At 44.3% G+C, this 23585-nt stretch overlaps 1 protein-coding gene across 1 annotated transcript in view; it reads right to left on the bottom strand.

Annotated features, from left to right (window-relative positions):
• The window catches only part of DISC1 (DISC1 scaffold protein), a 699528-nt gene that overhangs the window by 32914 nt on the left and 643029 nt on the right, over positions 1 to 23585 (bottom strand). The window contains exon 13 of the mRNA XM_029593853.1: positions 5580 to 5697. Within this exon, the coding sequence (XP_029449713.1) occupies positions 5580 to 5697 (118 nt within the window). The remainder of the gene's footprint in view (positions 1 to 5579; positions 5698 to 23585) is intronic.

The following is a 23585-nucleotide window of genomic DNA, read 5'->3' as shown; positions in this document are numbered from 1 at the left end:
ACCTTTCTTAATGCGTGGAATACATCTGGACTGCACTTCTAAGATGGCAATATTTAATAATGTCCACGCCTGTTACACACTCTTAACCTTTGTGGCGGCACTTTTTTTGGGGGGGGGGGGGGGTTTTAACTGTTTTTCTCATTTTATCAAAGCTTCCCTTTCGAAATTTTAGTGCTAGAGCCATGGATTTACTTACTGTCCCCCTTCCAGTCATTAATTCAAATTTGATCATGTGGTGATCACTATTGTTATCTCTCTAGCACATTCTGATGTTACATTTACCCAATTACTATTGAGGAAATTGAAATCTTCCATTATTACTGCACTACCAATTTGGTTAGCTTCCCTAATCTCTAGCCGGTTCACTGTCCATCTCATTTTGGCCAGGTGGACAGTAGTATACTCCTATCGCTATACTCTTCCCAACACACAAGGGATTTCTACCCATAAAGATTCAATTGTGCATTTAGTCTCTTGTAGAACTCTATGCCATCCCAGACATAAAGCACCATCCTGCCACCCTCTATCATTACAATATAATTTGTACCATGGTATAGCACTGTCCCATTGCTTATCCTCCTTCCACCATATCTCTGAGATGCCTCTTAATTCTATGTCTTCATTCACTGCTATACACTAACTCTACAATCTTACTTCTTAGACTTTTTTCATTAGCATACAAACATTTCAAAGTGTGTTTCTTATTTGTATTAATATTCTTCTTTTTAGTTAACAGAGATAATTTGGAATCTTTTAGCTCAGGTGATTCTTACCTATAGTCACATGGACTATTTTTCTTATTATTGGAACCTCTCTGTTGGGTTGCTCTTACTCTAATGCTTCATTAGTATCCTTTGAAGATACCTCCCTCTGAACCATGCACTGCTGAGTGACTGTCAGCTTTCCCATGTGTTCTAGTTTAAAAGCTACTCTATCTCCTTTTTAAAGATTAGTGCCAGCAGTCTGGTTCCACCCTGGATAAGGTGGAGCCCATCCCTTCAGAAAAGACTCTCCCTTCCCCCAAAAGTTTCCCAGTTCCTTACAAATCTGAATCCCTCTTCCATGCACTATCATCTCTTCCATGCACTGAGACTCTTATAACATTAATAAAACAAGAAAATCACTCAGAAACACACATGTGTACATCAAACACAAATTCAGCTTAGACAGACCAAGTGTGTAGAAAATCAGACTGGGTTTCCTATACTGGCAGCCCTTTATAGTAACCATTTATCATGATTTATATCAGATGTGTGAACTGGACATTAAATTCGTTTATATTGCTATTCTTACTGCCCCCTTATACTGCATCCATTATGTGATTTTCATCATTACCTGACTAATCACCAGCTTAACTGTAACAGAGTTATCACTGGTGACTAAGGCTGGTTTCTTCCCCCATGTGTTGCTCCAGAACAAGTAATGAGACCCAGAGGAAATTCCTTGGAGGGTTGTCCTTTCTAGACCTACTTGTATGTCACTTTTTATAGTTGATCTGTATGTGTGTTGAATGTGATTTGGGGCAATTTTCATATCTCCCTGCACAGGTGCAAAGTGGATTTGGCACCTGTGGATTTGGCATACTTTCCCTTTAAAACCTACCCTGGTAAAAAGAGTACCCAAAGAGATTCACAGTGCTTTTTCTGCAGATACTTTATTTGTTCTTAGTCAGGGAACACCTCCACATAATGTAGGTAAAAAGCAAGCATACTGCAAAAATAGTCATACTTTTAGCCACATGGAGAGCAGGAAATTTTCAAGATGCCATTTCATCCAGGTAAATCTTTTTTTTTTTTTACCTGGGTAACTGGATTTAAAAAATGTCTGTGTTTATGTAGATTTAATGTACCCTATCTGTTTGCATTAATACAGTGGTTCTCAACCCTGTCCTGGGGACCCCCCCAGCCAGTCGGGTTTTCAGGATATCCACAATGAATATGCATGAGAGAAAATGTGCATACACGGCCTCCATAACATGCAAATTTTCTCTCATGCATATTCATTGTGGATATCCTGAAAACCCGACTGGCTGGGGGGTCCCCAGGACAGGGTTGAGAACCACTGCATTAGTAGTCTATGTTTCCAGGTTGAAGTGTTTTAAGATATATTTAGTTTAGACATATTACTATAAGATGCTTGATAGATGCTTGTTTTTGTTTTTCAAACTGATGTAGGAGAGGCCAGGACTCTCTTCTTTGTTCAGAAGGATAGCAAGCGAGTCATTCCTCCAACATAACAGGACTGGGGACTAACCATGATAGTGGCAGCAGGGCCCCAGAGGGCAAATTTCCATTGAGTATCGTGCTTTAAGTCAAATTTAGCAGAGCATTGAGAATCTGAATGGCTGCATGCATTTCTAGCTGAAAGTATGAGATGTGAGATCATGTGTTGTCTGTCTGCAACTCATTCTTGTTAGAAAACAGGACTCCAATGTTCATTTTGTACATGCGACACCAGTATAGGTACTGCATAACATTGACTGATTGTCAGCATGCTGACCATGATGCATACATATACTGGTAAGTTTTAGTTGTATCGTGCACGTTTGCAAATGCATGTGTGGAGGGTGGGGAGGTTTCATTTTGCTATTCTAGCTTCCTTTCTCTCTTTGCATCATTGTCATATGTGAATGGTTTCAGTGTTCACACTTTCACAAATTACTGCTGCATGTCTTTTCTTCTCTCTCTCTTTTCCATCCCCTTCAAGATCATCTTTGAATCATCTTCACATTTTCAATGTCTTCTCCAGAATTTCCCCACCCCTTTTCAGATTCCTTTCCTCCATTCCCTGTTCCCCCTTTCAAAGTTCCTTTCCTCTTTTCCTTGGCATTCTTAGTGGGCCGAAAAGAGAGAGGCAAAGAATGGACATGAAGTTGAGAGTAACAGCAGCAAGAACCAGATAGGAAGGAAAGATGGCTCAGAGCAACAGCACCAAGGGGAAGGGGGGAGGAATAGCAGTGGAAACAGGAGGAATGGGAGGGAGGAAGACTGCCTCAGAATTAGAAGAGAGCTATTATTCTACCAATGTTAAACTACTGCAACTCATTTATACATTGACCTACCGGTAGTTGCATTGAAGGCTATACAACTTTTATAGAATTCAAAAGCCAGACTTATTACTGGTATGTCAATGAAAAAACATATTACTCCACTTCTTCACCAACTGCACTGGCTGCCTGTGCAGGCAAGAGTTCTGTAAAAAGTCTCTATGCTTGTACATAAGCTGCTATTTAATGCTTGCTGCTGGGTGAATGCTCTCCTGAGGATTTATAATACTACCAAGACATGATGCTCATCAAGGAGAGAACTTCTTGATGTTCCGTCTGTGCGCCAGGCAAGGCTAACTGAAACCAGAGAGTGAGCTTTTTCCATTGCTGCCCCAAATCTGTGGAACTTTCTCCCATATGAACTGCATATGGCTAGCTGTACTAAAGCATTTAAACTAATGTTAAAGGGTTATCTTTCTCATTTAGTTTTGATTAACGAGGTTGCTTGCTTTTTTTCTAGTCACTCTCGGATCACTGTCTTACGGTTGTTTTCTGTTTTTGCATTGTAATGTGTTTATTTTATTGGAAATTATGTATGTACGATTTTGTTAACCGCCTAGGGCAGTAGCATTGGCAGTCTATATGTATCAAATAAATACAGGAAGCAGGGTTGTCCTTGGATGTTGGGGGGGGGGGGGACGACAGACCAATAGGAATGTATGCCCAAAGTGCCCTGCACTTTGCGAGGGCTCGCTCTGCCATGGTAGCTGCATGCCCAACAATTTAAATTTATTGTTCCAGGACCACACTTCTTGAATTCCCACACCCTCCTAAGGTCAGATCTGAGTGTAAAGAATGGGTACCAGGCAGGCAGGAGTCAGCAGAAGGAGTGAGAGGAGAAGTATCTCAGAGGGGGGGAGGAGGATTAGTATCAAGCAGGTGAGATGGATGGTGTCAGCATCAGGTGAACAGGAGTGTATCTGCATCAGGAGAGACAAAGGGAAGGAAGGCGTCTCAGTCAGGAAGGCTATCAGGCAGTGGTGGAATACAGCATCAGAAGGGAAGGTTCTGGAGGTGGTCAGCATTAGGACAGGCAAGAGGGAGGAAGTCATCATTAAGAAGGCAGAGAGGAAAGAAGAAAAGAGTCTGTATCTGACGGAGAGAGTCACCATCAGGCACGCAGGAAGGTAGGAGCTGACATCAGGCAGGCAGGCATGCAAGAGGAAAGGAATTGTCATTAGCCAAGTGAGAATGATTCTGCAGAAGGAGGGAGAGCAGACTGCAGTGGGAGTCTGTTTCAGGCGGGCTTCTGGCATGTGGCCGGAGTCCACATTTGGAAAGGCAGGAAGGAATCAGCAGCAGGAGTACACACTTTGAGGTAGTCAGCATCCGTAGGATGATGGGAGAGCAGCAGTAGTGTGCATCTGAGTGACAGAATTTGCATCAAGTCAGTGGGAATGAATTTGCAGCGGGCATAAGTGTGAACAGCGTTCTGTATATCAATTACAGCTGTCGCAGAATGTGATTGCCAGCACAGTGAAACATAGAAATATAGAAACGTGACAGCAGAAAAAGACCATATAGTCCATCTAGTCTGCCCATCTGCCCAATTAGTTTACCTTTAAAATGCCCATCATTCCCTTAGCGATCCATTGTTCTTAAATTAAGAAGCTGTTTTGCTGGTTTATTCTGATTACCAATTGAAACATGGGTTCAGTTTAAGACTGATTTTGACATTTAAACCACAGGAAGGGTTGGGCCTAGGCTATTTTAGAGATAAGCTGGAATGGTACCAACCAAGCTAGTGGTTAAGATCAAGTTAGGTGGTGCTGCTTAAGGTCCCATCTTATAAGGATATTCGAGGATCCCAGATAAGATTTAAATGGTTTTGGTGGCAGCACCAGTTTGGTGGAATTGATTACCAACTGAGATTCAACAGGAATGAGATTATCTGGCATTTTGTAGCAAATTAAAGACATGGCTCTTTCCTTAAATAATGTGTAACCGTTTGTCCAGTGTTCAAATAGTCCCTAATGTTATAAAAGTATTTACTTTTTTGTATTTAATATCCTGAAATTTGTCCACCAATATAAAGTCCAATATTTATCAATGATTTTCCTTATTTTTAGTTCCTGTTGTAATAAACAGTGTTAAATTCCCAGGAAAATAAAATAAAATATAAAAATGAAGGTCCCTATGTCTGATGTATCTTCCTTTAACAAACTGTGCCTATTTATAGTTTGGAGATTAAAAACCGGATATGGTCAGCTCAAACTTTCCTCATTCCAAGGTACAAATCACAACCCCCTCAACCACTAGCATGGAGCACCAATAGCTGTAGACTCTGTCTACAAAACCCTCTAGAGAAAGACAAATACAGCATTTTTATGTTCCTTTTGCAGACTAGATGAAATGTAATATAACAAATGACCATCTTGTGGATCTTTTACTAGGTCATGTTCACTACACAAATGCTTTTGTAAGATCCACTTATTTTTTCATTTGATTTTACACTGCAAGACAAAGTTTTCATCAACTCAGTTGTCAGAAGCTAAGACACAGTAGGGAGTAAATGCATTTATCAAAAGGATATGAACAAGACCTTCATCATGGTTGCAGACTGCTATCTGAAGTTGGTCTTCTAAATGCTTCAGTTTCTCACTTATCATTTCACACTTTTCTCTCATCTCTGATGAAATTAAGTGGAAATCCTAGAAAATAGATAAAAAGTTTAACATTAAAAGGTAAATGCAGTCTTTTTTCTCTTGCCTTAACTCTATATAAGTACAGTAGATTGTAACCTCAGTTTAATAAGTGAAGTTTTCACAAAAGCTTGGTTATTACTGATTAAAATCTTTTAATTGCTGATGTTATTTCTATCCTGACAAGCATGCTTGAGCTCCACGCCGCATTTATTTTAGCAGAAGGCTATCAAATTACATCGGGAAGCAATTTTGAAACTACCCATGCTGTGACAATGGATGCATGCACATTTTACCCGTGGACTTCACAACAATTTTCAAACCAAAAACACATGTGTGCTTTTACTTTGAAACTCGCTGCAGATAAAAAGTACCAATGGGCATGCGTATCTGCATTTGGCGCAAGTACTTTTTTTTTTTCCCCCAAAAAAAAATAATGTGCTGGGATCTTAAAATGCAAACTCCTCAAGTCATTTTCCTTCCCTGACCTAAATATGTTCCCCAGGAATACATCCTCTACATGTGGCTAAAAGTAAATGCTTTGGTCCACAATCCTCCTAATTTTAGTCACACTGAGGAAAGACGATTTTCCAACATAAATCGCTACGAAATTCCTCTCATAGTAATGTGTACTGTCATTCTCTTCTTTTATTGGGAAGCCATATGCCTCTCTGTACCAAGCCAGATTTCAATTGTTTACAAAGGTTGCTGCATCATGAGGCCCAAAATCATTTAACATATGCGATAGTCTAATTTGGTGTGGTTTCTGTAGAAAGTACAAATTCCACCACTCTAGTAAGTTGCACATGACATGCATGATAATTGTACTCCAGGATCCTATACTGCAAATATAGTAAAGTTAGCATGTCAAACACACTCATTTATTTATTTATCTTCTCTATTACATTTCATACAGTTCATGAAACAAACAGAAAATATTATCTAATTTATGTAGTAGGAGTCCAAAACTTGGACAGGATTCCAGCACTTTTTTATCTATTAGAACAAATCAGAGACATGTGAACATAGCTCACAAATGGGGATGTGACATATTGAATATTTATTATGGACCTTCTTTCTCATATTGTTAGTCTAATTTTACATCAGTTCCTCTGTCCCCTATTACTTTTCTCCAAGATTTACTTTCTCTTTCCACTAATCTCTTCTGGCCACTCTCATTTGTACAGGAACCTGAGGCTTATCACATTTGAGTGGTTTTTATCTCCTCTTCCATGCATACAAATAACCTGAGCATCATTCACCTACACAACCTTACAATCACATAGATGTATGCACACTTGCATGTAGAGACTCACCTGTACCTACAAGTACACACAAGATCTTTTCCCAATGATACGGAAAGGGAAGAGAAATCTGAATGAAAACAGTGTAACATTATTATATAAGATGCATGCAGACAGAAACATGAGTGAGGGAATAAACAGGCCTTTCAACAAATACACTGTGTTATCACTCCAACAGTCACATCCTTAATTAACCATTCTCTCTCAGAAGGAATCGGGTTAAAACAAGCAGTGATAAAGCCAATTCCAAAAAATAAAACTGGTAGAACTGACGACTGGGACAACTATTGCCCAATATCCAACTTGACCTTTCTCTCAAAAGTATTTGAAAAAGCAGTGTTAAATTATCTACAAGACCAAGATATTCTCTTCCCAAATTAATTTAGATTTAGAAAAAATTGTTCAAATGAGACATTACTGCTCTCACTAACAGACTCTGTTTTACGAGAGTTCGAAGCCGATGAATCTTATTTTCTAGTGCTAATCGACCTAATAGCTGCCTTTGACACTGTGGACCATACCCTGCTGTGCCAACAGCTAAGCAACACTAGGATTGACGGTTGTGTTCTCAGATGGTTCTACTCCTTTCTATCTAATAGAACATTCCAAGTCAAATTGGGCAATCACATATCTGATACTTTCCATATTGATACAGGTGTCCCTCAAGGCTCAGCCCTCTCAGCAACACTTTTCATTATCTATATGTTCCCACTGTGTAAATTACTGGTGGATTTAGGAATTACCTTCATCTTGTATGCTGATGACATACAGTTTTACGTTCCATTCTCCAAATCATTTGAAAACACAGTATCAAAACTTTCAACCTATATGAAAGCAATACAGTAGGAACTAATGTTTCTTAAACTAACATTAAACCCTAAACAGACTGAAATCTTTTGGTTAAGTAAAAACTCTTCGATAATTAAACCACCAGCTCTAGACCTGGGTAACTTCCAAATTGCTCCCTCAAATCAAGTATGGGTTCTAGGTAACCAGCTAGACAAGAACCTCACAATGAAAAAGCACATAAATAAATTAGTTACTATAGGTTATGCCAAGTTGCGCATATTATCATACACAAATTATCATACACAAATCCATTCACAACCTCATCCCTCTGGACCTCAATATACCTTTTAGATTACACATACCATCCAGACCGGTAAGAACAACCTATAGAGACTCTCTCATCGCTCCACCCATCAAAACCTCTCTAAACAAACGAGCTCTATCCACAGCGGGCCCGGCAGAATGGAACTCTTTACCACCAGAACTAAGACAAGAACAATGCCCGAACACTTTCAAAAAGAGACTCAAAACTTGGTTATTTGAGCAAGCATTTAATTAATGCCAACTAATTACTTTTACCATACTTTACCATTCGTCAGACTCCCCACTAGATTACCGATCAGATTATATAGTAGATCAACACTCCAACTCTACATTCCTTCATCACAAATAAATGATCCATAGTCCGTATATTATATTAACCTAATTCACACCCAGAGCTATAGCCAATCTTTCAAAAATAATCGCAGCATTACTATTATTTTATACGTTATGGTTTTATTACCCTGTTCACTCTTATCCTAGTTTACTCTCCTGTTTTATGTAATCGCATTCCTACATGCTTGTTATTGTTATAATGTAAACCGAAATTATATGTAACTTTGCTACATGAATTATGGTATATAAAAATGTTAAATAAATAAATAAATATTACATCAGTTGAAACCTTAACTTTCGACAACTTTCGTACTGTATTGCAAACTCTAATTTTCTCAAACCTAGACTACTGTAACTTCTTATTACTCAGCCTTTCTGCATGTCTACTTAAACTTACAATTATTACAAAATGCCTCAGCAAGACTATTGTTAGGAACTAGGAAATTCAATCACATTACACCCTCGCTGATCTCTCTGCATTGGCTGCCAGTACAAGCCTGAATACAATTTAAAGTATTAATGCTAATATTCAAAATCATTAATTCCAGGAATACCAGTATGATAGGTGTGACAATACAACCATACACACTTCAGCAAACACTAAGATCTCAAAATAAAGGACTATTGACCATTCCCACAATACAGAGCACACACCTGACACAAGTAAGAGATCGTGTGTTTTCCATAGCGATCCACAGCTATGGAACTCCCTACCTGAGATGTTATGTTTGATACCAGATAGAAAGAGTTTTAAATGTGAGCTAAAAACATGGTTATTCAAAAATGCATATAACCCAGCTTAAAACATCAGAATGTAGAGAGCTGCAATAACAAGAAGGTCAAGAGAATGAATTTAATGAGAGAATGTAAGAATCTATACAACGTAATAACTAAAATGTGAAATTTGTTAAATTATTTAATTTTAATTTTTTATACTTCTCGACTATTTTTTGGACCTTGAGTCAAATGTATTAGAACAGTTCGATTGATAGATGTTAATGCCTGTTCATGAATACTATCTCCGATACCCATTATTTGATGATTAATAGTTATGAATGTTACATCTGTAAACCATTGTGATCTTTTACATGGAACGATGGTATATAAAATGCCTAAATGAATAAATAAATAAATAAATTTTTACAAGCTCAGATCTCCTTACCCACAAAAGTCTAGGCCCAGTCATTTCCTGCTGGTTGCTTCTGGGGACAGGTGTGGGAGCATAGGGCTCGGACTCACCGCAATACAGGAATAAGTTCTGGCATCAGCATTGTTTTTCCTTGGGGGACAGTCATGGTCTGTCGTAAACTGTGAGGTTTGGGTGGACCCATGGACACTGTGACAGCTAACCATTCCCACGGGGGGAAGTCCCGTGAGGGGCCACAGGTCAGGCTTAGCTCAGGACACACAAACACAGAGTTTGATCTTTTATTAGACTGTGTAAGGAAGCCACCAGAGGTGGCAGTAGTGAGCAGCTGGAATAGCCCGGCAGGGTTGGTATCACTCAGGTGCTGGAACAGCGACTCCTCCGGTAGCAGTGCTGTAGTGGAAAGAACTGAGAGAATGAGTACAGTGGAGAATATACAAGACCCCAGTATGGAGATCCCCAGGGTAGGGAGAGCAGACCCTCGAGAAGCGAGTATCTGAACCCTGAGAGCTGGGAGGCTTGCAGATGATGTACTCACGCAGCGGTTCCACGGAGATGGCACTGGGGCTGGAACGGAGGCAGGCCCTCGAGGAGCGAGTGCCTGGTTCCAGGGAACAGGTCTGAGGTGAAGATGGTAGTACTCACTGATGTTGAAGATTAGCGAATCCTTCCAGCAGAAGAGAAGGTAGGAGTAGGCAGCGAGTCAGGAAACATGGACCCTCGAGGAGCGAGTACCGGATTCCTGATAGCGACCTAGAAAGCAAGTGAGACCCCCGAGGAGCGGGTAGCCCGTTAGTGTTAGAGAGTCCAATAGAGATTGGAGAGGCAGAGTAGCTGGGTACGGAGAGCGAATCCCATCCGTAGGATTCCCATAGGATTACCCCCTTGCTAACTCAAAGGCTAGCAAACATTGTAGGCTTTAAATATCTGGGCATCATGACGTCATCACAGGGGGATGCCCCGGAGGTTTGCGCCAAATAGGAAATATGAAGAAGGGCTGCGCGGTGCGCGCGCCCTATGGTACAAGCGGAGCATGGTGGGAGGCGGCACCCAAGCTGGTCCGGGGACGCCGGAGAGGATGGCAGGCAGACACCACGGTAGCCAGGTGTCCATCCGCAGCATGAGGAGGAGCAAACAAAGAGAGGTAGGCGGAGTGAAACCATCGGAAAGGGACGGTTGCAACATGGTCAAGGCAACTTGCAAAGGTTCCGGTGGCAGGCTTTAGAGGATCACAGAAATGCCTGGAACATGACGGACGAAGACATCAGAAGACTGAGACATCTGGACATCCGAAGACAAGGGGAAGTCAGGACATCCGGAGATAGGGAGATGTCTGGACATAGAGACACGGAGACATCAGGACATCTGGAGACAAGAGGACGGGATCCGTCGAGAGACCAGAACATGGAACGAAGATCAAAACAAAGGTTCAGGAAGCATGGACGAAGACAAAGAGGACCAATGAGGAACAGAGTGCCTTGAAGAAGTGAAGAAGGATCACGGAGGACTCCTGGAAATAAGAGCTGGAACTGAAGATCCAGGAGACGCCGCGAAGACTTCACCAACAGGAAAATGTATGCTGCGTTTTCGCTGCCAGTTTCGTGCCGAATAACTACACCTTTTATGGTGTAGTTATTTGGTGCGATGCCGGCAGCGATCGCACCGCAGAGGTGTGATCGCTGCCGGCTATCGCAGGACCGCCCCCATGCCCCCCGTTACCACGGGATTCAAAGAGCCCGGTGGTATTAGTAAATCCAGCCCTTAATTGGATAAATAGGGTTTTCAGATGAACCCAAATAAGTAGCACTTTTTCCCAGACTTGTCCGCCTATCTTGTCAGCTGGGTAAGTCTGAAAAGCACTACTTAGACAAGCAGCACTTTCCAGAGTTATGTGGCTAAGTAGCACCTTGTTGCTACTTAGCCAAATAAATCTGAACTTGCCCGGATAAGTGCCACTACTTAGCCGGATAAGTCTGAACTTGTCCAAGTATTGGAAAAGTCGCTACTTAGCCAGATAAGTCAAATTTAGCCGGATAAGTGAGTGCAAATAATATACATGCATTTCTTTACTTCCAATTGTAAGGGATATGTGAGTAGATTTTACACGAGTAACTTACCCCTGTAAATCAGCCTTCATATACGTAGGTTGGGGGATTTTCTAACATGTGCGCTGCAATGAAATAACCAGTTTTACTAATTAGTCTACCCGTTCACCCAGTCCATCTGCAGCTCGGGAAGACCCTCCTGGCTCTTCAGCCTGAAGTCCCCCGATTTCACCCAGACACCTCACCCAGGCATTTTTTCAATTTTAAGATGATTATGATCACTTACTCCTGATACTGAGCAGGAGTAAATATAGCCGAGTAAGGTGCCACATTTACATGCGTAAATGGCTTAGAAACCAGCAACTTAATCGCATAAATGTTGGCTCCTCCCCGGAACACTCCTGGCCCGCAGATTCCCTACCTTCTCATCGCACCTTCGACTTTGCCATCAACCTGCTGCCTAATTGGGAGCCCCCCCCAAAACCATCCCTACCTGTTATCTCCTGCCAAGACTCGAGCCATGACGGAGTATATCCGCGAAAACCTCACTAAGGGCTTCATACGCTGCTCTACATCTTTGGCAGGGGCGGGATTCTTTTTCATCGGTAAGAAGGACGGAAGCCTCCGTCCTTGCATTGAATACCGCGGCCTAAACACCATATCCTCAAAGATTGCTACCCACTGCCGTTCATTTCAGAGCTCTTTGACTGGTTCCAAGGAGCCAAGATATTCTCTAAACTAGACCTCAGAGGCACGTATAACCTGATTCACATTAAAGAAGGTGACGAATGGAAGTCGGCTTTTAACACGTGGGATGGGCATTATAAATACCTCATGATGCTCTTCGGACTCTGCAATGCCCTAGCTATCTTCCAAAACATGATGAATGAGGTATTCCGAGACATGCTATATGACTGTATCGTGATCTACCTGGATGACATATTGGTCTTCTCCAAGGACCTCCAAACGCACCGCAAAGATGTTGCTTGGGCGCTGCGGCAGCTATGTGAGAACCAACTCTATGCCAAGCTTGAAAAATGCTCTTTTGAAAAGGAGATAGTGCCTTCTTAGGATACGTGGTGTCCAGTCGTGGTTTCTGCGTGGATCCTGAGAAGCTCAAAGGAATCCAAGACTGGAATCAGCCCTCAGGTCTACGTCTGCTACAAAGGTTTTTGGGGTTTGCTAATTACTACAGATCCTTTATCCGTAATTACTCCACCTTGGTGACTCCGCTCACCGCCCTAACTCGTAAAGGCCAATCCCAAACAGTGGTCTCCTGAAGCAGTCATGGCCTTTCTTAACCTAAAAAACGCATTCCTCCGTGAACCATGCCTCCGCCATCCCAACCCCAGATGGCCTTTCATTGTCGAGGTGGACGCCTCCTTCAAAGGGGTAGGAGCCATCCTAAGCCAGTACTCCACCACCAATACCCTTCTCCCCAGCAGAACGGAACTATACCATCGGCGACAAGCAGCTGCTTGCCATCAAAATGGCTTAAGAAGTATGGCGCCCATGGTTGTAGGGGGCCCAACACCAAATTTCCGTCTACATGGATCACAAGAATTTGGAGTATTTACATTGGGCTCAACGCCTCAATCCTTGGCAAGCACGTCGGGCCCTTTTCTTCACACGGTTCGATTTCGTGCTCCGCTAATGGCCTGCTATTAAAAATCAAAGGGCAGATGCCCTTTCTCGATCATTCGACGTCGAGAACAAGCCAGAACCCCCTCGACATATCATCGAGCCTGCTAGAATTCTTCTGGCTTCCACGACCCCTGTTCCACCAGGGAAGACCCTAGTACCCCCAGACTCCGGAACAAAGTCCTACACTGGGCCCATGACTTGCGTATTGCGGGACATCCTGGTCAACAGCGGATTCTGGTGTTCCTTTAACGATACTACTGGTGGCCTACCATGAAAAAGGACATCCAATCTTACGTAGAATCCTGACACACTTGTGCCCGTCACAAGAATCCCACTCGTCGACCTTGGGGCCTGCTCTACCCATTGCCTACTCCTAGCGAACCCTGGACCCATATCGCGACTGATTTTAACATCGACCTCCCTCCGTCTAAGGGTAACACCATCATCTGGGTGATAGTGGACCGATTTTCTAAAATGGCACATTTTGTCGTCCTGCTTGCTCTTCCTTACGCTCCTCAGCTAGCTCAGCTTTTTGTTCACCACATCTTTCGGCTTCACGGCCTTCCCAAGTACATTCTCTCGGATTGAGGGTCTCAGTTTACTGTCAACTATTGGAGGTCTCTGTGCAAAAATTTGGATATCACCCTCAAATTCACCACTGCTTATCACCCCCAGACCAACTGGCTGGCTGAAAGAACAAATCGAACCCTCAAGCAGTTCTTGAGGTCATATGTGAACACCAAGCAAGATAACTGGGCCGAACTGCTTCCTTGGGCGGAGTTCGCTCTGAACTCCCATCCGTCGCCTGCCACCGGGTCATCCCCATTCCAGCTAGTATACGGCAAGCAACCACTTCCACCTCTACCATTGCCCATCACAGTGCCCTCTCCCGGGGCCCAGTTAAATGCTAAGGAATTATACCAACTTTGGACCCTCATTCGTCAACTACTGCGCAAGGTGGGACAGACCGCTAAAAGATTCTCAGATGCCCATCATAGGCCTAGCCCGCAATTCAGACCAGGCGAGAAAGTGTGGCTTAGCACGTGGTACATCCGGCTTAAGCTCCCTTCCATGCGTCTAGCCCCACCCGCTACATTGGACCCTTCTCAGTACTACGCTGCCTGGGTTCGGTCTCCTATCAGCTTCTGCTACCATCTTCGCTCAAAATTCATAACTCCTTCCACATATCCCTACTTAAGCCCTTGGTGTTGTCCTGGCCTTCAAAGAAACCACCGGAACCCCAACCCCTCTCTTCCAACGATGGCATCATGTATCAAGTCCATGACATCCTGGATGTTAGGAAACGTGGCTGTCACTGGGAATATCTCCTCTCCTGGGAGGGCTTTGGACCCGAAGAAAACTCCTGGGAACCCTCATCCAATATCCTGGACAAGGACCTCATTGTGGAGTTCCATGCCGCTTACCCACAGAAGCTTAGACTTCCTGGGAGGGGGCCTAGAGGGAGGGGTACAGTTAGTGCTGGCAGCACTAACGGGCCGTGGAAGCCTCTGCTTATCCGCGACCCGACTGCCATCATCTCCCCGGGGGTTCGCGCCGCTGCCGCAGCTCTCTGCCTGCTCTGGCCTTCCCGCTACCGCGAGGAGGCCGAGACGCTGCCAGCCCCGATGCTCCCGGACACCCCTTACTGCGCGCGCTGACACCTCGCCTCTTAAAGGGGCTATGGCGGGAAAACCAGGCTCGGCCCCTAGCTGATGTCAAGACCCCCGGCCTTCTTAAGGAAGTCCTCCTGGTCACCCTACAACTTGGCAACAAGCTCCTGCCTGCTTGCTTCTGGCCTCCTGTGTGGATTCGTCTTCCAAGTAGCCTTCTTGTCTTCATTCCTCTACCTTAGCCTCAGACCGGAATTGACCTTGTCTCCAGCCACCTACCCAGACCTCGGACTGGAACTGACCTTGTCTCCAGCCATCATACTACCTCCTTTGGCCGCTCTCGGGACCAGCCATGCAGAAGGTCACCTAAGTCCAGCCAGCCCTGGCACCCAAGGGCTCAACCTGCGGGAAGCGTGGGCTGGCCCTGGTGAAGGGTCTGCTTGCCTCTGCTTCCCAACCGGCCTCGCCTCCCGACGGTGGGGACCTGCGGGATTCACCCCACAGGTTGTGCCAATTCCACCTCGGGCCAAGGGTCCATGTGCACTAACAGGCCAGCATGCAGCATCTCTCTTTGGCCTCTCTGCTGCACCCCTCTCTGGCTCCTGCATACTGCCTTCCATAGGCCAATCTGTGCTGCATCCTGCTGGTCATTCTGTACTGCCCCCTTTTGGGCACTCTGGTTGCCTCTTCCAGGCAATGCTATGAAGCTCCACCATGAGCTTTCTGATATTTCAGACTTATCACTGCAGGATCATTTCTCTGGCATTCCTCCTGCTCATTTGCATTCTCCTCTGCAGACTCTTGCAACTCAGGGTTGGTATTGGCTTCAAATCAATTGCTGCTTTCAGCTCCTTCTGGAGTGGAATCTCTCTGAAGGGTAGCACTGCAGTCATCTGATTCAGTTGCTATGCTCTTTCTGCTTTCACTTGTTCTGTATCCAGTCTTGGCTTTACTTTCTGCAGGTAGAGATTTAGGAGCACTGCATTTGCTTCTCAATCCTTACTGACCTGCAGCGAAGCAGTCTGGTCTTTTAAGATACTTTCTTGCAGCTGGTTCATGTCCAATAAATATAAGTGACGGCAAAACAGATCTTCAGTGCACTTTTCCATGTCCTCAGAAGACTGCAGCCAGAGTTCAACCCTGCTCTCACTGCCTACACAGGGAAACAGCAGGCCACTCCCAACCTGCACCAAATTCCGCAGTATCACTCTGCTTGCCCTTCTGGACTGAAGCAGTGCCAAATGGAGATGGAGAGTTGGTGACCATGTGTGATGATTTGGTAGTAGTTCCTGCATAGAGAAGGGGATGTGCCTTTAAAAAGGCAGTATTTGTTTTGTCTGAGAATAACAGGGCTGAAAACCTGAAATCACTGTGTTTAATAACTATATCCCCTAGAATTCCTTGTTGACTGACTTTGGCTAGTTGCCAGCTAGGGCTAATGAGCATTGGATGTGGCTAGTCACACCTCTCTGGTGGGCTGATACAGTAAAATCGCGCTCTCCTGTGCGCGCGATTCAGTATTTTAATTTATTTTAATTAGGGCCAGCAGTAAAAAGAGGCACTAGGGACACTAGTGCGTCCCTAGTGCCTCTTTTTTGACGGAAGCGGCGGCTGTCAGCGGGTTTGACAGCTGACGCTCAATTTTGCCGGTGTCGGTTCTCGAGCCCGCTGACAGCCACGGGTTTGGAAACCAGACGCTGGCAAAATTGAGTGTCCGGTTTTCAATCCGCCAGCCGCTAGTTACTGAATAAGGGGTAACGCTAGCGCGTCCAAGACGCGCGTCCAAATGCCGGCTAACAGTGCGCTCCACCAATCCACCAGAGCGCACTGTATTGTATCGGCCTGTGGGTAAGCTGTTTCATTGTATAAGAGGTGTCTGCAGTAGCACTAAAGTGGTGCAGAGGAGGAAGAGCATAAGAGAGTCAGTAGTTCCCAACCACTTTACTCCAGCCCAGCTATGGAGGAAGCTGAGAATGAACTGGACTGGATAAACCAGTACCAACAGCTAAGTTAAGTGCTATGATTATCTAGGAAGAGACTGACTTATTTTTAACTATTGAAGTTTGACTTTAGGGAAAAGCCAAAGTGATCAATATACAGAAGTCTGTTCAATACCTATATTGAAAGGAAAAGAACAGGGAGACTAAGTTTAGTTGTACAGGATTGAGAAGCTTATAAATGTAGGAGTTCGGGTTCTTTTGATAACCATTGATGTTGTGACCATGTAACAGTTTAAACCCTCATTAAACAGAGAGATACAGGGAGGCTCCTTTGGGAAATGTTTTAGCTGTAAAAGTTCCTCCTTGAACCAGAGAGAGAAAAGTTAACAGCAGGGTTTTCAAAAGTGGGGGGATAGCACTGACATTGCTTTAAATACTTACCCCTAAAGGAAGCTTTGGTTTGGTTCATAAGCACAGCTACAGACTGGTTGCAGCTGAGCTAGTTACATTGTTGGTAAGGTTTTTCCTGCCAGAAAAAAATGTTTTCTCCAAGAGCACTGTTTCAGACTATTTGAAATTGACCGAGATTTGTTAAAGAGAGGTTTACTAAGAGAAACTATGTTTAGTCCCAGAGCACTGCTGCAGAAGGTTGCAGTTAACCAAACTTCCCTAATTGGTTGTTTACTAAGAAAAGCTGTATGTTTGGGGGAGTACTAATTAAAGTACCTGCAGCTAATAGTTCTTACTTAACCATCAGCTAAGAGCAACTGAATAATGGCTTAAAACTACTGTTGAACAAGAAGTCTAACTAATACTGTTATAAGGTATCCTGTACTAGAAGGTTTTGGAATTTCCATGGAGTTGTTAACTAGATGGCCATTAGAAGAAACTGCAGGTTTGATTAAAGAGGAATACTGGAATGAGCCATAGTTGGTTATGACTTTGTGGAATCTTAATCTGTGAATGTAGTTACTAAAGATTAATGGAAGCTGTCTGTAACAAGTTTAAATGCCTCTTTCAGATGGTAACACTGTCTCATGTTCTAACAGGTTCTAAATCCAGCCTTGAAGTTAATGGGGATTTCCTAAACTCTGGGATATGTTGGAATGAATTCTGAACTCTGTTATGTAACTAAAAGACAAGATAATAAAGTTGGGTTCTAATATATTTGATTGGAGGCTGAGGCAGGAGAGGTGTTACTGCTGCTTCTTGGATGCCGTGCGAACTTGGAGCCAATGCCTGCAATGGCCAGCGATCTTCTTTTTCCTGCATGGCCTCTTCTTCTTCCCGCCCACGCGGACCCACCACTTCCTCTTCCGGGCCGTGCGGACAGGAAGAAGGAGAAGTCATGCCATCGCCTCCACCAGACTGGTGGCGCACCGGCCCTGCACGCAGGTCCTCTTCAGCAGCCTCGCAGTTCCTCTTCAGGCACAGCAGAATGAGCTGTGATGCAGCCCACAGGCCTCACTTCAAGCGCGGCCTCATCGGTTCTACTGCCACTTTGTAGATCTTTTTTTGGGCCGCAGCAACCCTTCTCATTTTCTTTGGTGGGAATCCTTGTTTAAAAAACAAAACAAAACACGTGATGGGAGTGACCGGCCCAACGAGGGAAGTCCGATCCCCTGATAGGCCAATCCGCCCCTGTCCTCCTCCTTCCTGTCCACACGGCTCTGGCAACGTTTTTCTTCTGGGGCTGCGCAGGCAGGAAGGAGGAGGAGTGAACGTGACCCTTTTCTTCGGGCCATGATGAGGTAAGCTCCACCACGGCCCCGCCGATCTTCCTGCTGTAGTTACTTGCTGCTATGTGGACCAGGCGACACACCTTCACACTGCAGGCGACACACACTTTGGAAAGCTCTATGCTAGAGACTGAATACTGGCTGGCTGATATCAGTGCAGGGGTATATATTTATTTAACAGTTTGTTTTTTTTTTTTTTACTGTGACATCAGCTTTGTTCCATCTCCATCTGCTGGTAGAGGTGCAAACCCACTGATCATGGGTCTACCTATCTGAATGCTAAGAAAATATATTTATCTCCTTATTTATATAATTTACATTTGTAATTTACATATGTCTACATGATGAGCTCTAGAAAATGAGACCTAAAGACTTGAATATCTATACTGAGGAAGAGAGGATGGAGGGAGGATATGAAGACATTCAAAATCTCAAATATCAATGCAATCTGTTGCACTCCTGCTTGTGGGCCAGTCACGAGTAGGCACTTACCTCGGGGCCGGAGGCTGCTGCCAACCCCCGGGTCTTCCAGCGCAGCAGGAGCAGCCACTGACGTCTTTCCTTGGCCAGGAGGCCTCCTCCGTGCTCGGCATGGCTGGGCCATGCTGGTGCTCTGGAGCGGCAGGAGCCACCGACGTCATTCCTGCTCCGCAGCCCAGAGGCTGCAGTCCCCGGTCTTCCTTGCGGCTGGAGCCGCTCCTCAGCTTGCCTTCCGCAGCAGGGAGAGTCGCCTCCTCCGTCGGGGCCTGTTCCTCAGCCCAGCCCCACTCCTCAGCGTCAGCGGCAGCATGGCCGCTCTCCAGGGTCCTGCCCCTTCTGCCTAAGGGGCACGGCTGCATCTTTCTCCTACATTTAAAGGGTCCGTGGCCGGATATGCCCCGGGCCCCACCTGAACTCCTCCCAGGGTGTCTCCTCATCTTTAGCCCTATTTAAGAGTCCGGCTTCTACTTCTGCCTTGCCTTCGCAAGGGGCTAGTCCTCCCTAGGTCTTCTCTGCATTCTTGCATTGCATTTCCTTGTTCTTCGTGGGATACCTCATCGTTGTATGTTCCGTGATCCAGTCCTGATGTTCCAAGTCCTGATGTTCCGTGATCCGAGTCTTGTTGTTCCGTGTTCCAGTCCTGATGATCCAGTCCTGATGTTCTGTGAACCAAGTCCTGATGTTCTGTGAACCAAGTCCTGATATTCCAGGTCCTGAGTAGCCCATGCCTCCAGAGGTTCCTTGTTTTTAATTCCAGGTTCCAAGTCCCGTGTTTCAAATTCTGAGTCCGTATCCTGTTCCAACCTCGGAGGATCCAAGGGGTTGCTTCGTTCCAAGTCCTGTGTCTGATGTCCAGAACTTGCCCCGCTCCCCTCATGGTGCGCGACCAGCCGGCTGGCTATGTAGGGCGCTTAGGGGACAGTGTGGTCCGCGACCAGCCTGGCTGGGCTGTGTAGGGCGCCTGAGGGATGTTGCTCGTCCTCGTCTGTGTCTCCACATTCCAAGTTCCTCATCTGAGTCTCCACGTTCCAAGTTCCTCGTCTGAGTCTCCATGCTCCAGAGTCCTCGGCCGCCCTTGTCTCCTGTCCGGCCTGCTGCCTCTGCCGTTACCCAGGACTACTCAGAGGCCAACTTTGCGTGGTTGGTCTCACCAAGGCTGTGCAGGTTGGCGGGGGCCTGGGCTTCCGGTCCTAGCCTAGACGGGACTTCGTCTTACCTGCTGATGCTTCCTTGGAGCTCCTCTCCAGGTTCGCTGAGGTCCAAGGGCACATTTCTCCCCGGATCAGGAGTGCCCCCTAGTGCTCCTTCCTACAGATCCAGAACACAATCATTTTCCAGTGAAAAGAAGTTCTAGAACAAAAGGTCATGAAAAGAGGCTCAAATGGGGTAGACTCAGGAGTAACATAAGAAAAGGGTAGTGCATGTATGGAACAGCATTTAAGTGGAGGTTGTGGATGCCAAAACTTTGACAAAATTAATGAAAGCATGGGATACACACAAAGAATCTTTAGATGCTATACGGTAAAACTGAAAGTCAGGTGGGCTCTGTGGTACTGCAACAGATTAGATGAGCGTTGCAGATCTTCTGCTGTCATTGGCCATTAACTTGCATTGTTCAGTTGCAGTGTTATTGGTGTACATGAAAAACATATGTCAATGAGTGCCCTAAATTTTTTTTTCTTATTATTTACCTCTAGTTTTCAAATAAACTTCACTAGTTGTTAAATCTATAAATCATGAGATGAGGGTGAAAGGGATTAGACTAAGGAGTAATTTATGGAAATATTTCTTTACTGAAAGGGTGGTGGCTGCATGGAACAGCCTCTCTGTGAAGGTGGTGGAGGTGAGCATTAATATCAGAATTCAAGAAGAGAAGCATAGATAATCTCTGAGGGAGAAGTAGGGACCATAAAGCTGAGCAAGAGGTATGGATATACAGATTGGAAGGGATTATGGTCTTTATCAACTACCATAGTTCTTATTTTTGTAATGACTGTAGCATGTCAAAGCTTTGTTTATGACTGTTACATATTGCTTTACTTCAGGCACTCTTTCCTATGCACCTGAGTCTCCTGCAACTGCTGTTTGGATTAAATCAGTTCCCTGATTGTTAACATGTAAATACTGGAACACGAAGAGCTTTCTTAATAACTGGGCAATGATATGCTGCAGCCGCCCAATGACAGCAGTGAAGCTGGTTGCTATGGCTTCCTGACAGAAAAAAAACCCCAGCCATGCTCCTTCCAATACAGTTTTGATTTCTTGTTAATGACCGGCATCATTTTGCTAAATAACTAGGTTTACCATTGAGATTTTAATAATGAGTGTTCACATATCACATCAGGCCCATAATATTCTCAGATCTATTTTCAATTACTTAGAATGCATGAAGTACTGTACCATGCAAATGGCTATGGTATCACAGCTGCTAAAACTGCAATTGTTTAGAGAGAGATGGCACAAATAATGCTTAAGGTGCCTTACAGCATTAAGTAATGAGGAACAAAAAGTCCCTTCCCCAAAGACCTTACACATGCAAATGTAACTACTATTGTAGAAGTTTTCAAATGCCATTTACTCCAGTATAGTACACTTACTATACTCGAGTAAATCCTATGGACAATTCAATGACATATATTGTAGCAATTTTCAAAAGCCTACTTACATGAATAAAGTGCATTTACTTGACAGAAACCCAGTTTTACACATGGAAATGTTTTTTTAAAATCAGGTCCTAAGTGGGTACCGGAGACAACAACGTGACTTGCCTGTGCAATATCTGTGGGGAAAGTAGGATTTGAACTCTGGTTTCAGTCCACCCCTCTTGCTTGAAATCTAATATGTGGTATTTTTTTCCTTGTTAGGGCAAAAAAAGGAAAAATATTCCACATGCAAGAGAGAGGAAGTAACATATGAATAGCCAACCAGGAGTTTGGGGCCTCTTTAACAATACAGTAAATGACAACAGATAAAGACCCAATGATCCATCCTATCTGCCCAGCAACGTAGTAATATGTAATTAGGTTCACATGGCTAGCTGTGTGAAAACTTATACACACAGCTGTACATACACTAATTCTTTCAACTCTTATCATATGAAGAATTTGAATTTCACCCTCTGAAAATAAGCAAAGGCCGAAGGAAACCTCCCCCCCTCCCAAAAAATCTGTATCAGTATGTTATTATGAAATATAAAGTTAAATAGCAATAACCCCTGCAGAGCCACAGCAATAGCAATATGGGAATTATCCCCATCCATGTAATGAACAAAGGGAATCTATTCACTATAGCATTTCCAGCTTATCATTTTTTTAAATCATGTTTTCTTTTTCCCTTTAATTAAAAATACTTCCAGGAGGTCATTAAGAAATGGCCAGGATATGCATCTATTAACCTGAAGTGGCTGGTAGACAGGAAAGAGTCTTTATAGGAACACTAACTCTTCAAGTGTATTTCTGTATGAGAAGCCATTTTTGGTTGCCATTAAGCCCTGGGATATGCCACTAGTGCAGTTAGTAAAAGATACTTAGGGGAAGATCCACGCAGTACAGCTCCTCCCATTGAGGGTGCTGAGATGGATATTCCCCCCTCCTGTGAGGTTATATAGAAGCTTTCTACAGAGAGGTCAGGGGGCAGGGGGAGGAAGGCAATATCGTTTGCAGTTCTGGAGGAAGGTTGAAGATTTTAACTCACTTGTGTTTTTGGCCTGCTTTAGATCCTTTGGGATGGATCAAGGACTCCACTCCTCTACTCTTCTCCCAAAGTGCAGAGTGGTTGTCTTGGGAATATTTTGGACTTTTATTTGGTAGGAGGCTTTCTGGACACCTGGGGCCTTTCTTGGACTCAGGGAATGGGGAATCCTGTGTTTAGGATGCCCAGGAATGGGGAAGACTTGCGCCTACCAAGGTCGTCACCTGCTTCAAGGAACAACTCCGGTGTTAGTATTTTTGGGGGACAAGAAAGATTTTTGATTAATTGCCCAGCAGGAAGATTTTTGCTCTCCTTCTTACCTGGAGCAAAAATCAGCCCAAGCTGCTGTTTAGATTTCGGATCCCAGCCCATTGGGATTCCAAGAGGAAAAGAACAAGAGAAAAGATCTTGAACATCTACTAACTTTAAGTAAAACTATTTACATCTTTGAGGACACCCATTCAGCATCTTCACCCCTTGGGCAGAGAGAAGATTTACTCTTTGTACATGGACAGGATTTTGGCCATCTTAGGGTTACCCTGCCCACTGGAACTTCAACTTTGCCTAATCCTGGAGGGTGGATGGATCCTTTGCCTGTCTAAAAGATTCCTGCACAGAGAGAGGATAAAGACTGTAACCAAAGGAAGAAAGTCTGTGGTGCTGGATTCATATTTATTGTGCCATTATTTACGTAACTTCTGAACAGTACAGATAGTAACCCAGTGATTCCTGCGTAGTTTTTTGGCACATAGAACCCAGTGAAGAAACGACCCCTCTCCCAGGGAAATATCTGTAAGGATGAAGTCACCCCTGTACTGGGCCCTGAAAGTAGCCCCCCACAACCAAAAGGAT

This window comes from Rhinatrema bivittatum, chromosome 3 (assembly GCF_901001135.1).
Source record: "Rhinatrema bivittatum chromosome 3, aRhiBiv1.1, whole genome shotgun sequence".
NCBI classification, from domain to species: domain Eukaryota; kingdom Metazoa; phylum Chordata; class Amphibia; order Gymnophiona; family Rhinatrematidae; genus Rhinatrema; species Rhinatrema bivittatum.
Note: the sequence above shows the minus strand (reverse complement) of the source record. Positions and strands in the feature narration are given on the sequence as shown.